The sequence below is a fragment of the Ranitomeya imitator genome, chromosome 7, assembly GCF_032444005.1.
Source record: "Ranitomeya imitator isolate aRanImi1 chromosome 7, aRanImi1.pri, whole genome shotgun sequence".
Lineage (NCBI taxonomy): Eukaryota > Metazoa > Chordata > Amphibia > Anura > Dendrobatidae > Ranitomeya > Ranitomeya imitator.
This window is the reverse complement of record NC_091288.1, coordinates 225085952-225101976: the sequence shown is the minus strand read 5'-3', so window position 1 is coordinate 225101976 and position 16025 is coordinate 225085952. Positions and strand designations below refer to the sequence as shown.

General features: G+C 48.5%; 1 protein-coding gene across 4 annotated transcripts in view; it reads right to left on the bottom strand.

The window, feature by feature from the left end:
• Positions 1 to 1129: 1129 nt before the first annotated feature.
• KREMEN2 (kringle containing transmembrane protein 2) overlaps positions 1130 to 16025 on the bottom strand; it is a 34558-nt gene continuing 19662 nt past the window's right edge. For all 4 annotated transcript variants that reach the window (XM_069735199.1, XM_069735200.1, XM_069735201.1 and 1 more), the window contains exons 8-9: positions 4125 to 4188; positions 1130 to 2591 (exon numbers count right to left, since the gene is read on the bottom strand). In XM_069735199.1, the coding sequence (XP_069591300.1) occupies positions 2456 to 2591; positions 4125 to 4188 (200 nt within the window). In that variant the 3' untranslated portion in view covers positions 1130 to 2455. The remainder of the gene's footprint in view (positions 2592 to 4124; positions 4189 to 16025) is intronic.

Here is a 16025-nt window from a genome sequence, read left to right as displayed (position 1 = left end):
AGGGGTGAAAGTGAAAATAAACAAACATTGTTTACAGTGACTGTATCCAGTTACCTTCAGTTCCCTTCTGGTTCAATTCTGGTTTTAATTCTACATTAATCTTCACACTTCTAGGAATCACACTGTAGACTAAAGTCTTTGTATACTTATGCTATGCAAGTCTGCAAAGCCAGCACACTGCATACCATTGAATATGAAAGAATCATAAGTAAATTTTCACTGTTAATCCATGTTTATTTGTAATTGTAGAATACACATGACTCATCTCATTTATCTTTTTAATATTTTTGTAAATACTGCCTATCTTTTATGGAGTAAAATATATAATTTTACTAAGCTTGTCTCTTCTGTTCTATACAAACTGTGTGTCCTCTGAAATGAATTGCGCTACTGATTTGGGTTGGCTTCGGACCCATTTAATCGGAGCTGGTGACAGCATACCTTGTTCTGTGCGATTGGGAATCTTTGCAGCGACGGTGGCGTTGATAATTATTTTTCTCGCCTGTGTGGGAGTACTTATATAGCCCTCGCTGCAGTGTGCCCAATAGCCAGTAAATAGCAAGCAGCCTTTCTGGCAACTAATTACCCTAGGTGCAGTACCTAATATGACCTGAGGGTAAGGGGGCGCCAGAGAGCTGCAAGTTCCAAACCGGAAGTGGGATATAGATAAATCCCCTTCAGAAGGAACCAGGGGCAACCCAAACAACCCCGGTTCGTGACAAATTGGTGTGAGTAGTGGGGATGATAAAGGTATCCTCCCCAGGATCCCTGACAGTGTTGGCACAGTGTGAATCGTCTGAACAGACGCTAAGTCCTCCGGCCCTTTTCGGTTTTGTTTCTGTCACGGATCCTACCATGATGCCACCAATTTTTCACGTACCCACTTCTCAGCACACGACTTGGGGTTGTGATTGCAAGAGTTAATCTATCTCCCCTCTCAGTCCAGCATTCAACCTCTATCCTCTCCTGTAATGGAAGCATAAATCACACCGACCCAGGCCACACACACGCTCATACACGCTGCCACCACTCACCGAACACATGGGCGATGAGTCCTGGAAATATTACTACTACTTTCTGCCAATCGTAAGGCTCACACAGTTTAAGGCTATGAATTCTGTAGAACATACAAGGTTCAACTTGTTAAAGTTTTATGTTTTAATACAAAAAGGTACAATGCTTATAATATAAAAAAGGTATAAAAATATTGTAATAAAGAGTCATACAAATATGCAAAAGAGTAATAAAAATAAACAGAAGAAAACTTACAGAAACGTAACTTTGTAGTCTGCTTTCTGCTCCCTGAGGGTGGCATGAATATGGACTGGAACACATCAGCTCGGCTGCCCCCAAATATGTGAACACGATTCTATGTATACAGGCCTGATTTATAGAGTCACCCTGGAGGTCAGATTTCTAGAACAGCCTCTCAGGTTAATATTATAATTGCTTGTTTTTTTTTTTTCATTGGCCCATGGCCACTCCACTAATGAATATATTATTTCCTCTGAGATTCTTTGCCAAAAGTTTCTCACAGATAGATAGTGTCATGCTGTAATTGACATCTCTCTTCAAAAGAGCTAGAAGGTGTGAAATGTTTCCCCTTCATCCTGGTTCCCAGCCAGACCCCCTGGAGAGATTGGAGACAGTAGACTGCCTTTCCAAGATACATATGTTGTCACCTTTGTGAGACCTGCAAGTCTCAGGACAGATGTTAAACTACTGCTGGTTACACATATAAACCTATACATTTTTCACCTGTTTCCCTTTCTGGTGTCACACAGATGAGATGCCATGTATTAGAGTAGTGTCACTAGATACTTTATTTCATCAAATATTTTACAGATTGTGCTGTATGTTCAAAGGAACAATAGTACAACGCAAGGCAAACAGCAGTGGCATACCCCTCCATCACACAGATGGCAACAAACAGTGGAAGAAAAAGTAATGAAAAAGCAGGAGCCACTGACAACAGTGTGTGGGGTCCAGCACGCCACAAGAGTAACAGGGCAGTCATTGAAGGACAGAAAAGTGACCACAGCTCTGGAGGCTAACACATAACGTAACAGCAGAATAGTGATTGTAGCTCTTGAGGATAAGACATGATGTAACAGCAGAATAGTGACTGCAGCTCTGGAGGGGACTGATGTGATAATGCTGCATGTCAAATCCTCCAGAGAATGCTCGTCTACAGTCTACAGGGGAGAATTCATCTTCCATCTCTAGTTGTGGCCATGGAGGTCTATACGGATTGGCGCCCAGCCTTGATGATGGCGCTTTGTGTCCAGTCTTCTTACTCTGGAGCTGCACTGCAGTTACCCAGGCTCAACTTGAAGGACGTTCTTGGCCATTGCTCAGCGAGGTTCCTTCATTCACGATCCACATTTCATCCATGCAGTGACCACACACTGGATGTTCACCCGACATTGATGCTCGGAGAGGCCGATGTTCAGTCTTACAGCAGAGATTTCATGGATGACTGGTTCACACAGGTGAGGTCTCCGCTCTGCGTCGCCTTATGTCGGTAAAGCCAGGAGCAACGCTCGGAGCCCCATCCCAAAAGAGGAGCATGGCGGCCACAGGCCAGGTACCTGAGCAACAAGTAAAACAGAAGTCACCAGCCCAGAGAGTACACCGATGTCGTACACACCGGACAGGACCCCCGCCCCGCTGATGTAAATGCTGGACCGTCCACTCACTCCAATATCATACACGCCAGACCATCCTCCCACCATGGATAAGATACACATTGGATCATTTATTGAACCTGGAGACCATAAATGTCAGAGGACTCATCTACCCTGGAGATAACACACAATCACTCAGATTCCGGAGAACCAGATTCTTGCCCACTGCCGCTGTGTCAGGTGTATGACCACCGTTAGGACTAAGGTCAGGTTTGCATGGTGTTTTACCCTCACGTGAGTGGCTCCGTTGGGTCTTGCGTGAAGTCCTGGATTTCGAGATTCCGGCGTATGCTCTGATGGGGTCATTGACTGATACAGACAGGGCATGCTGCTCTGTCTGACGCCATAGTTGCATATTTGAGACCAATTCCTAGACGAAGGTGACTGCAGATACGCCCGAATCACGTTTTACAAGAATGTCAGACGTAAGCCCCAGGATGGAGCCACTGACGGTAGGGTAATACGCAGCGTGAACAGTCCACAGCAGATCTTTGGAGAAGTGAACTATCCTCCCATGTGCAGGTGGTGGGGGACCATAGTGTTACTGGAGAAGCTTAGCCATCATGGAGCCAAGAGAACAGCTCTATGGTAGAAGAAAAAAAAAAACGTTCTCCAGTATAGATGAGTAAAACTTCACATTTATTATGGTCTCATGAGACCATGACTAAGGCTATGTGCACACGTTGCAGATTGGCCGCTGCGGATTCGCCGCTGCGGATTCGCAGCAGTTTTCCATGCGGTTTACAGTATCATGTAAACCTATGGATAACCAAATCCGCAGTACCCATGCTGCGGAAAACACTGTGCAGAAACGCTGCGGTTTACTTTCCGCAGCATGTCAATTCTTTGTGCGGATTCGGCAGCGGTTTACACCTGCTCCTCAATAGGAATCCGCAGGTGTAAAACCAAAGGTGAAATCAGCACAAAAAAATGCAGGAAATCCGCAGGTATGATGCAGTGCCCTTTACCTGCGTATTTTTCAAAAACCGTGCGGGAAAATCCGCACACAAATCCGCAGCATGGGCACATAGCCTAAGCCTTTCTAAGTCGAAACGCGTTGGTCAAGCCCCCCTGGAAACTCTTTGGAGTGCCAACATGTCCTTACTTTAACAAATTTGGAATAAATGTGAAGTTTTACTTATCCACACTGGAGAACGTTTTTTTTTTCTTTTTCTGCTTCAAGAAAAGCCAAGGACCAAGGCTGCTCCGAGCATGGATTTCCTCCCCCATCCAGTGCCAGACACGCGGTGAGCTATTTTTCCCTCTCTACAACCGCTCTATGGTGATGAGGCTGGAGATTTAGCGGCTCAGCTACACCTGACAGCTATGCAGGTTTTCCACATTTTCCTGCACCGTTTTACTCAAGAACTGGTCACAGAAAGCCCACCACATGTGTACCCCAATACGTCACACAGGACACCCCACTAGTAACCTTACCTCCACATCACATATCCAACGACGAGGAGCAGAACTGCCACTCCAGCCACCATGAGCAGCCATCCTGAGGAAGGAGACATAGTGAGTACAACAGTAGAGGAGTAGTGCGAGCGGGAACATGAGCCTCACACAGGAATAAGCATCCACCAGACACCACTTATCTCTGGTGGGAACATGTCAGGTGAAAATCCGAAACGTACAGCCCTCTGCGCCCCAACATCTCACATTTTTGTCTCCCCATTAATCTCCATAGCTGGCGAACACTGTCATGCCGTCGGCTCTCTCCAGACCCGTACTATAGACACGAAGGTTCAGCCAACAGCTCTCTTCAGATCCGCATTATAGACACGAAGGCTCAGCCTTCAGCTCTCTCCAGATCCCTCATTATAGACATGAAGGCTCAGCCAACAGCTCTCTCCAGATCCCTCATTATAGACATGAAGGCTCAGCCTTCAGCTCTCTCCAGATCCCTCATTATAGACATGAAGGCTCAGCCATCAGCTCTCTCCACATCCCCCATTATAGACATGGAGGCTCAGCCAACAGCTCTCTCCACATCCCTCATTATAGACATGAAGGCTCAGCCAACAGCTCTCTCCACATCCCCCATTATAGACATGAAGGCTCAGCATCAGCTCTCTCCAGATCCCTCATTATAGACATGAAGGCTCAGCCAACAGCTCTCTCCACATCCCCCATTATAGACATGAAGGCTCAGCATCAGCTCTCTCCAGATCCCCCATTATAGACATGAAGGCTCAGCATCAGCTCTCTCCAGATCCCTCATTATAGACATGAAGGCTCAGCCATCAGCTCTCTCCAGATCCCTCATTATAGACATGAAGGCTCAGCCATCAGCTCTCTCCACATCCCTCATTATAGACATGAAGGCTCAGCCAACAGCTCTCTCCAGATCCCTCATTATAGACATGGAGGCTCAGCCAACAGCTCTCTCCACATCCCTCATTATAGACATGGAGGCTCAGCCAACAGCTCTCTCCAGATCACTCATTATAGACATGAAGGCTCAGCCAACAGCTCTCTCCACATCCCTCATTATAGACATGAAGGCTCAGCCAACAGCTCTCTCCAGATCCCCCATTATAGACATGGAGGCTCAGCCAACAGCTCTCTCCACATCCCTCATTATAGACATGGAGGCTCAGCCAACAGCTCTCTCCAGATCCCTCATTATAGACATGAAGGCTCAGCCAACAGCTCTCTCCAGATCCCTCATTATAGACATGAAGGCTCAGCATCAGCTCTCTCCAGATCCCTCATTATAGACATGAAGGCTCAGCCAACAGCTCTCTCCACATCCCTCATTATAGACATGAAGGCTCAGCATCAGCTCTCTCCAGATCCCTCATTATAGACATGAAGGCTCAGCCAACAGCTCTCTCCAGATCCCTCATTATAGACATGAAGGCTCAGCATCACCTCTCTCCAGATCCCTCATTATAGACATGAAGGCTCAGCCAACAGCTCTCTCCAGATCCCTCATTATAGACATGAAGGCTCAGCCAACAGCTCTCTCCAGATCCCTCATTATAGACATGAAGGCTCAGCCAACAGCTCTCTCCAGATCCCTCATTATAGACATGAAGGCTCAGCCAACAGCTCTCTCCACATCCCTCATTATAGACATGAAGGCTGAGCCAACAGCTCTCTCCAGATCCCTCATTATAGACATGAAGGCTCAGCATCAGCTCTCTCCAGATCCCTCATTATAGACATGGAGGCTCAGCCAACAGCTCTCTCCACATCCCTCATTATAGACATGAAGGCTCAGCCAACAGCTCTCTCCACATCCCTCATTATAGACATGAAGGCTGAGCTAACAGCTCTCTCCAGATCCCTCATTATAGACATGAAGGCTCAGCCAACAGCTCTCTCCAGATCCCTCATTATAGACATGGAGGCTCAGCCAACAGCTCTCTCCACATCCCTCATTATAGACATGAAGGCTCAGCCAACAGCTCTCTCCAGATCCCTCATTATAGACATGAAGGCTCAGCCAACAGCTCTCTCCAGATCCCTCATTATAGACATGAAGGCTCAGCCAACAGCTCTCTCCAGATCCCTCATTATAGACATGAAGGCTCAGCATCAGCTCTCTCCAGATCCCTCATTATAGACATGAAGGCTCAGCCAACAGCTCTCTCCAGATCCCTCATTATAGACATGAAGGCTCAGCCAACAGCTCTCTCCAGATCCCTCATTATAAACATGAAGGCTCAGCCAACAGCTCTCTCCACATCCCTCATTATAGACATGAAGGCTCAGCATCAGCTCTCTCCAGATCCCTCATTATAGACATGAAGGCTCCGCCAACAGCTCTCTCCAGATCCCTCATTATAGACATGAAGGCTCAGCATCAGCTCTCTCCAGATCCCCCATTATAGACATGAAGGCTCAGCCAACAGCTCTCTCCACATCCCTCATTATAGACATGAAGGCTCCGCATCAGCTCTCTCCACATCCCCCATTATAAACATGGAGGCTCAGCCAACAGCTCTCTCCAGATCCCTCATTATAGACATGAAGGCTCAGCCAACAGCTCTCTCCAGATCCCTCATTATAGACATGAAGGCTCAGCATCAGCTCTCTCCAGATCCCTCATTATAGACATGAAGGCTCAGCATCAGCTCTCTCCAGATCCCTCATTATAGACATGAAGGCTCCGCCAACAGCTCTCTCCAGATCGCTCATTATAGACATGAAGGCTCAGCATCAGCTCTCTCCAGATCCCCCATTATAGACATGAAGGCTCAGCCAACAGCTCTCTCCAGATCCCTCATTATAGACATGAAGGCACAGCCAACAGCTCTCTCCAGATCCCTCATTATAGACATGGAGGCTCAGCCAACAGCTCTCTCCAGATCCCTCATTATAGACATGAAGGCTCAGCATCAGCTCTCTCCACATCCCTCATTATAGACATGAAGGCTCAGCCAACAGCTCTCTCCAGATCCCTCATTATAGACATGAAGGCTCAGCATCAGCTCTCTCCAGATCCCTCATTATAGACATGAAGGCTCCGCCAACAGCTCTCTCCAGATCCCCCATTATAGACATGAAGGCTCAGCCAACAGCTCTCTCCACATCCCTCATTATAGACATGAAGGCTCAGCATCAGCTCTCTCCAGATCCCTCATTATAAACATGGAGGCTCAGCCAACAGCTCTCTCCAGATCCCCCATTATAGACATGAAGGCTCCGCATCAGCTCTCTCCACATCCCCCATTATAAACATGGAGACTCAGCCAACAGCTCTCTCCAGATCCCTCATTATAGACATGAAGGCTCAGCATCAGCTCTCTCCAGATCCCCCATTATAGACATGAAGGCTCCGCATCAGCTCTCTCCACATCCCCCATTATAAACATGGAGGCTCAGCCAACAGCTCTCTCCAGATCCCTCATTATAGACATGAAGGCTCAGCCAACAGCTCTCTCCAGATCCCTCATTATAGACATGAAGGCTCAGCATCAGCTCTCTCCAGATCCCTCATTATAGACATGAAGGCTCAGCATCAGCTCTCTCCAGATCCCTCATTATAGACATGAAGGCTCAGCCAACAGCTCTCTCCAGATCCCTCATTATAGACATGAAGGCTCAGCATCAGCTCTCTCCAGATCCCCCATTATAGACATGAAGGCTCAGCATCAGCTCTCTCCAGATCCCTCATTATAGACATGAAGGCTCAGCATCAGCTCTCTCCAGATCCCTCATTATAGACATGAAGGCTCCGCCAACAGCTCTCTCCAGATCGCTCATTATAGACATGAAGGCTCAGCATCAGCTCTCTCCAGATCCCCCATTATAGACATGAAGGCTCAGCCAACAGCTCTCTCCAGATCCCTCATTATAGACATGAAGGCACAGCCAACAGCTCTCTCCAGATCCCTCATTATAGACATGGAGGCTCAGCCAACAGCTCTCTCCAGATCCCTCATTATAGACATGAAGGCTCAGCATCAGCTCTCTCCACATCCCTCATTATAGACATGAAGGCTCCGCCAACAGCTCTCTCCAGATCCCCCATTATAGACATGAAGGCTCAGCCAACAGCTCTCTCCACATCCCTCATTATAGACATGAAGGCTCAGCATCAGCTCTCTCCAGATCCCTCATTATAGACATGGAGGCTCAGCCAACAGCTCTCTCCAGATCCCTCATTATAGACATGAAGGCTCAGCCAACAGCTCTCTCCACATCCCTCATTATAGACATGAAGGCTCAGCATCAGCTCTCTCCAGATCCCTCATTATAGACATGAAGGCTCCGCCAACAGCTCTCTCCAGATCCCTCATTATAGACATGAAGGCTCAGCATCAGCTCTCTCCAGATCCCCCATTATAGACATGAAGGCTCAGCCAAGAGCTCTCTCCAGATCCCTCATTATAGACATGAAGGCTCAGCCAACAGCTCTCTCCAGATCCCTCATTATAGACATGAAGGCTCAGCCAACAGCTCTCTCCAGATCCCTCATTATAGACATGAAGGCTCAGCATCAGCTCTCTCCAGATCCCTCATTATAGACATGAAGGCTCAGCCAACAGCTCTCTCCAGATCCCTCATTATAGACATGAAGGCTCAGCCAACAGCTCTCTCCAGATCCCTCATTATAGACATGAAGGCTCAGCCAACAGCTCTCTCCAGATCCCTCATTATAGACATGAAGGCTCAGCCAACAGCTCTCTCCACATCCCTCATTATAGACATGAAGGCTGAGCCAACAGCTCTCTCCAGATCCCTCATTATAGACATGAAGGCTCAGCATCAGCTCTCTCCAGATCCCTCATTATAGACATGGAGGCTCAGCCAACAGCTCTCTCCACATCCCTCATTATAGACATGAAGGCTCAGCCAACAGCTCTCTCCACATCCCTCATTATAGACATGAAGGCTGAGCCAACAGCTCTCTCCAGATCCCTCATTATAGACATGAAGGCTCAGCCAACAGCTCTCTCCAGATCCCTCATTATAGACATGGAGGCTCAGCCAACAGCTCTCTCCACATCCCTCATTATAGACATGAAGGCTCAGCCAACAGCTCTCTCCAGATCCCTCATTATAGACATGAAGGCTCAGCCAACAGCTCTCTCCAGATCCCTCATTATAGACATGAAGGCTCAGCCAACAGCTCTCTCCAGATCCCTCATTATAGACATGAAGGCTCAGCATCAGCTCTCTCCAGATCCCTCATTATAGACATGAAGGCTCAGCCAACAGCTCTCTCCAGATCCCTCATTATAGACATGAAGGCTCAGCCAACAGCTCTCTCCAGATCCCTCATTATAGACATGAAGGCTCAGCATCAGCTCTCTCCAGATCCCTCATTATAGACATGAAGGCCCAGCATCAGCTCTCTCCAGATCCCTCATTATAGACATGAAGGCTCAGCCAACAGCTCTCTCCACATCCCTCATTATAGACATGGAGGCTCAGCATCAGCTCCCTCCAGATCCCTCATTATAGACATGAAGGCTCAGCCAACAGCTCTCTCCAGATCCCTCATTATAGACATGAAGGCTCAGCCAACAGCTCTCTCCACATCCCTCATTATAGACATGAAGGCTCAGCATCAGCTCTCTCCAGATCCCTCATTATAGACATGAAGGCTCCGCCAACAGCTCTCTCCAGATCCCTCATTATAGACATGAAGGCTCAGCATCAGCTCTCTCCAGATCCCCCATTATAGACATGAAGGCTCAGCATCAGCTCTCTCCACATCCCCCATTATAAACATGGAGGCTCAGCCAACAGCTCTCTCCAGATCCCTCATTATAGACATGAAGGCTCAGCCAACAGCTCTCTCCAGATCCCTCATTATAGACATGAAGGCTCAGCATCAGCTCTCTCCAGATCCCTCATTATAGACATGAAGGCTCAGCATCAGCTCTCTCCAGATCCCTCATTATAGACATGAAGGCTCCGCCAACAGCTCTCTCCAGATCGCTCATTATAGACATGAAGGCTCAGCATCAGCTCTCTCCAGATCCCCCATTATAGACATGAAGGCTCAGCCAACAGCTCTCTCCAGATCCCTCATTATAGACATAAAGGCACAGCCAACAGCTCTCTCCAGATCCCTCATTATAGACATGGAGGCTCAGCCAACAGCTCTCTCCAGATCCCTCATTATAGATATGAAGGCTCAGCATCAGCTCTCTCCAGATCCCTCATTATAGACATGAAGGCTCAGCATCAGCTCTCTCCAGATCCCTCATTATAGACATGAAGGCTCCGCCAACAGCTCTCTCCAGATCCCCCATTATAGACATGAAGGCTCAGCATCAGCTCTCTCCACATCCCTCATTATAGACATGAAGGCTCAGCATCAGCTCTCTCCAGATCCCTCATTATAGACATGAAGGCTCAGCATCAGCTCTCTCCAGATCCCTCATTATAGACATGAAGGCTCCGCCAACAGCTCTCTCCAGATCCCCCATTATAAACATGAAGGCTCAGCCAACAGCTCTCTCCACATCCCTCATTATAGACATGAAGGCTCAGCATCAGCTCTCTCCAGATCCCTCATTATAGACATGAAGGCTCAGCATCAGCTCTCTCCAGATCCCTCATTATAGACATGGAGGCTCAGCATCAGCTCTCTCCAGATCCCTCATTATAGACATGGAGGCTCAGCCAACAGCTCTCTCCACATCCCTCATTATAGACATGAAGGCTCAGCATCAGCTCTCTCCAGATCCCTCATTATAGACATGGAGGCTCAGCCAACAGCTCTCTCCACATCCCTCATTATAGACATGAAGGCTCAGCATCAGCTCTCTCCACATCCCTCATTATAGACATGAAGGCTCAGCCAACAGCTCTCTCCAGATCCCTCATTATAGACATGAAGGCTCAGCATCAGCTCTCTCCAGATCCCTCATTATAAACATGGAGGCTCAGCCAACAGCTCTCTCCAGATCCCTCATTATAGACATGAAGGCTCAGCCAACAGCTCTCTCCACATCCCTCATTATAGACATGAAGGCTCAGCCAACAGCTCTCTCCAGATCCCTCATTATAGACATGAAGGCTCAGCATCAGCTCTCTCCAGATCCCCCATTATAGACATGAAGGCTCAGCCAAGAGCTCTCTCCAGATCCCTCATTATAGACATGAAGGCTCAGCCAACAGCTCTCTCCAGATCCCTCATTATAGACATGAAGGCTCAGCCAACAGCTCTCTCCAGATCCCCCATTATAGACATGGAGGCTCAGCCAACAGCTCTCTCCAGATCCCTCATTATAAACATGGAGGCTCAGCCAACAGCTCTCTCCACATCCCTCATTATAGACATGAAGGCTCAGCCAACAGCTCTCTCCAGATCCCCCATTATAGACATGAAGGCTCAGCCATCAGCTCTCTCCACATCCCCCATTATAGACATGAAGGCTCAGCATCAGCTCTCTCCACATCCCTCATTATAGACATGAAGGCTCAGCCAACAGCTCTCTCCAGATCCCTCATTATAGGCATGAAGGCTCAGCATCAGCTCTCTCCACATCCCTCATTATAGACATGAAGGCTCAGCCAACAGCTCTCTCCAGATCCCTCATTATAGGCATGAAGGCTCAGCATCAGCTCTCTCCAGATCCCTCATTATAGACATGAAGGCTCAGCCAACAGCTCTCTCCAGATCCCTCATTATAGACATGAAGGCTCAGCCAACAGCTCTCTCCACATCCCCCATTATAGACATGAAGGCTCAGCCAACAGCTCTCTCCAGATCCCCCATTATAGACATGGAGGCTCAGCCAACAGCTCTCTCCACATCCCCCATTATAGACATGGAGGCTCAGCCAACAGCTCTCTCCAGATCCCTCATTATAGACATGGAGGCTCAGCCAACAGCTCTCTCCAGATCCCTCATTATAGACATGAAGGCTCAGCATCAGCTCTCTCCACATCCCCCATTATAGACATGAAGGCTCAGCCAACAGCTCTCTCCAGATCCCTCATTATAGACATGGAGGCTCAGCCAACAGCTCTCTCCAGATCCCTCATTATAGACATGAAGGCTCAGCCAACAGCTCTCTCCAGATCCCTCATTATAGGCATGAAGGCTCAGCCATCAGCTCTCTCCAGATCCCTCATTATAGGCATGAAGGCTCAGCATCAGCTCTCTCCACATCCCTCATTATAGACATGAAGGCTCAGCCAACAGCTCTCTCCAGATCCCTCATTATAGGCATGAAGGCTCAGCCATCAGCTCTCTCCAGATTCCTCATTATAGACATGAAGGCTCAGCATCAGCTCTCTCCACATCCCTCATTATAGACATGAAGGCTCCGCCAACAGCTCTCTCCAGATCCCTCATTATAGACATGAAGGCTCAGCCAACAGCTCTCTCCAGATCCCTCATTATAGGCATGAAGGCTCAGCATCAGCTCTCTCCACATCCCTCATTATAGACATGAAGGCTCAGCCAACAGCTCTCTCCAGATCCCTCATTATAGGCATGAAGGCTCAGCATCAGCTCTCTCCAGATCCCTCATTATAGACATGAAGGCTCAGCCAACAGCTCTCTCCAGATCCCCCATTATAGGCATGAAGGCTCAGCCAACAGCTCTCTCCACATCCCCCATTATAGACATGGAGGCTCAGCCAACAGCTCTCTCCAGATCCCTCATTATAGACATGAAGGCTCAGCCAACAGCTCTCTCCAGATCCCCCATTATAGACATGAAGGCTCAGCCAACAGCTCTCTCCAGATCCCTCATTATAGACATGAAGGCTCAGCATCAGCTCTCTCCACATCCCTCATTATAGACATGGAGGCTCAGCCAACAGCTCTCTCCAGATCCCTCATTATAGACATGAAGGCTCAGCATCAGCTCTCTCCAGATCCCTCATTATAGGCATGAAGGCTCAGCATCAGCTCTCTCCAGATCCCCCATTATAGACATGAAGGCTCAGCCAACAGCTCTCTCCAGATCCCTCATTATAGACATGAAGGCTCAGCATCAGCTCTCTCCAGATCCCTCATTATAGGCATGAAGGCTCAGCATCAGCTCTCTCCAGATCCCTCATTATAGACATGAAGGCTCCGCCAACAGCTCTCTCCAGATCCCTCATTATAGACATGAAGGCTCAGCATCAGCTCTCTCCAGATCCCCCATTATAGACATGAAGGCTCAGCCAAGAGCTCTCTCCAGATCCCTCATTATAGACATGAAGGCTCAGCCAACAGCTCTCTCCAGATCCCTCATTATAGACATGAAGGCTCAGCCAACAGCTCTCTCCAGATCCCCCATTATAGACATGGAGGCTCAGCCAACAGCTCTCTCCAGATCCCTCATTATAAACATGGAGGCTCAGCCAACAGCTCTCTCCACATCCCTCATTATAGACATGAAGGCTCAGCATCAGCTCTCTCCACATCCCTCATTATAGACATGAAGGCTCAGCCAACAGCTCTCTCCAGATCCCTCATTATAGGCATGAAGGCTCAGCCATCAGCTCTCTCCAGATCCCTCATTATAGGCATGAAGGCTCAGCATCAGCTCTCTCCACATCCCTCATTATAGACATGAAGGCTCAGCCAACAGCTCTCTCCAGATCCCTCATTATAGGCATGAAGGCTCAGCCATCAGCTCTCTCCAGATTCCTCATTATAGACATGAAGGCTCAGCATCAGCTCTCTCCACATCCCTCATTATAGACATGAAGGCTCCGCCAACAGCTCTCTCCAGATCCCTCATTATAGACATGAAGGCTCAGCCAACAGCTCTCTCCAGATCCCTCATTATAGGCATGAAGGCTCAGCATCAGCTCTCTCCACATCCCTCATTATAGACATGAAGGCTCAGCCAACAGCTCTCTCCAGATCCCTCATTATAGGCATGAAGGCTCAGCATCAGCTCTCTCCAGATCCCTCATTATAGACATGAAGGCTCAGCCAACAGCTCTCTCCAGATCCCCCATTATAGGCATGAAGGCTCAGCCAACAGCTCTCTCCACATCCCCCATTATAGACATGGAGGCTCAGCCAACAGCTCTCTCCAGATCCCTCATTATAGACATGAAGGCTCAGCCAACAGCTCTCTCCAGATCCCCCATTATAGACATGAAGGCTCAGCCAACAGCTCTCTCCAGATCCCTCATTATAGACATGAAGGCTCAGCATCAGCTCTCTCCACATCCCTCATTATAGACATGGAGGCTCAGCCAACAGCTCTCTCCAGATCCCTCATTATAGACATGAAGGCTCAGCATCAGCTCTCTCCAGATCCCTCATTATAGGCATGAAGGCTCAGCATCAGCTCTCTCCAGATCCCCCATTATAGACATGAAGGCTCAGCCAACAGCTCTCTCCAGATCCCTCATTATAGACATGAAGGCTCAGCATCAGCTCTCTCCAGATCCCTCATTATAGGCATGAAGGCTCAGCATCAGCTCTCTCCAGATCCCTCATTATAGACATGAAGGCTCCGCCAACAGCTCTCTCCAGATCCCTCATTATAGACATGAAGGCTCAGCATCAGCTCTCTCCAGATCCCCCATTATAGACATGAAGGCTCAGCCAAGAGCTCTCTCCAGATCCCTCATTATAGACATGAAGGCTCAGCCAACAGCTCTCTCCAGATCCCTCATTATAGACATGAAGGCTCAGCCAACAGCTCTCTCCAGATCCCCCATTATAGACATGAAGGCTCAGCCATCAGCTCTCTCCACATCCCCCATTATAGACATGAAGGCTCAGCATCAGCTCTCTCCACATCCCTCATTATAGACATGAAGGCTCAGCCAAGAGCTCTCTCCAGATCCCTCATTATAGACATGAAGGCTCAGCCAACAGCTCTCTCCAGATCCCTCATTATAGACATGAAGGCTCAGCCATCAGCTCTCTCCAGATCCCCCATTATAGACATGAAGGCTCAGCCATCAGCTCTCTCCACATCCCTCATTATAGACATGAAGGCTCAGCCAACAGCTCTCTCCAGATCCCTCATTATAGGCATGAAGGCTCAGCATCAGCTCTCTCCACATCCCTCATTATAGACATGAAGGCTCAGCCAACAGCTCTCTCCAGATCCCTCATTATAGGCATGAAGGCTCAGCATCAGCTCTCTCCAGATCCCTCATTATAGACATGAAGGCTCAGCCAACAGCTCTCTCCAGATCCCTCATTATAGACATGAAGGCTCAGCCAACAGCTCTCTCCACATCCCCCATTATAGACATGAAGGCTCAGCCAACAGCTCTCTCCAGATCCCCCATTATAGACATGGAGGCTCAGCCAACAGCTCTCTCCACATCCCCCATTATAGACATGGAGGCTCAGCCAACAGCTCTCTCCAGATCCCTCATTATAGACATGAAGGCTCAGCATCAGCTCTCTCCACATCCCCCATTATAGACATGAAGGCTCAGCCAACAGCTCTCTCCAGATCCCTCATTATAGACATGGAGGCTCAGCCAACAGCTCTCTCCAGATCCCTCATTATAGACATGAAGGCTCAGCCAACAGCTCTCTCCAGATCCCTCATTATAGGCATGAAGGCTCAGCCATCAGCTCTCTCCAGATCCCTCATTATAGGCATGAAGGCTCAGCATCAGCTCTCTCCACATCCCTCATTATAGACATGAAGGCTCAGCCAACAGCTCTCTCCAGATCCCTCATTATAGGCATGAAGGCTCAGCCAACAGCTCTCTCCAGATCCCTCATTATAGACATGAAGGCTCAGCATCAGCTCTCTCCACATCCCCCATTATAGACATGAAGGCTCAGCCAACAGCTCTCTCCAGATCCCTCATTATAGACATGGAGGCTCAGCCAACAGCTCTCTCCAGATCCCTCATTATAGACATGAAGGCTCAGCCAACAGCTCTCTCCAGATCCCTCATTATAGGCATGAAGGCTCAGCCATCAGCTCTCTCCAG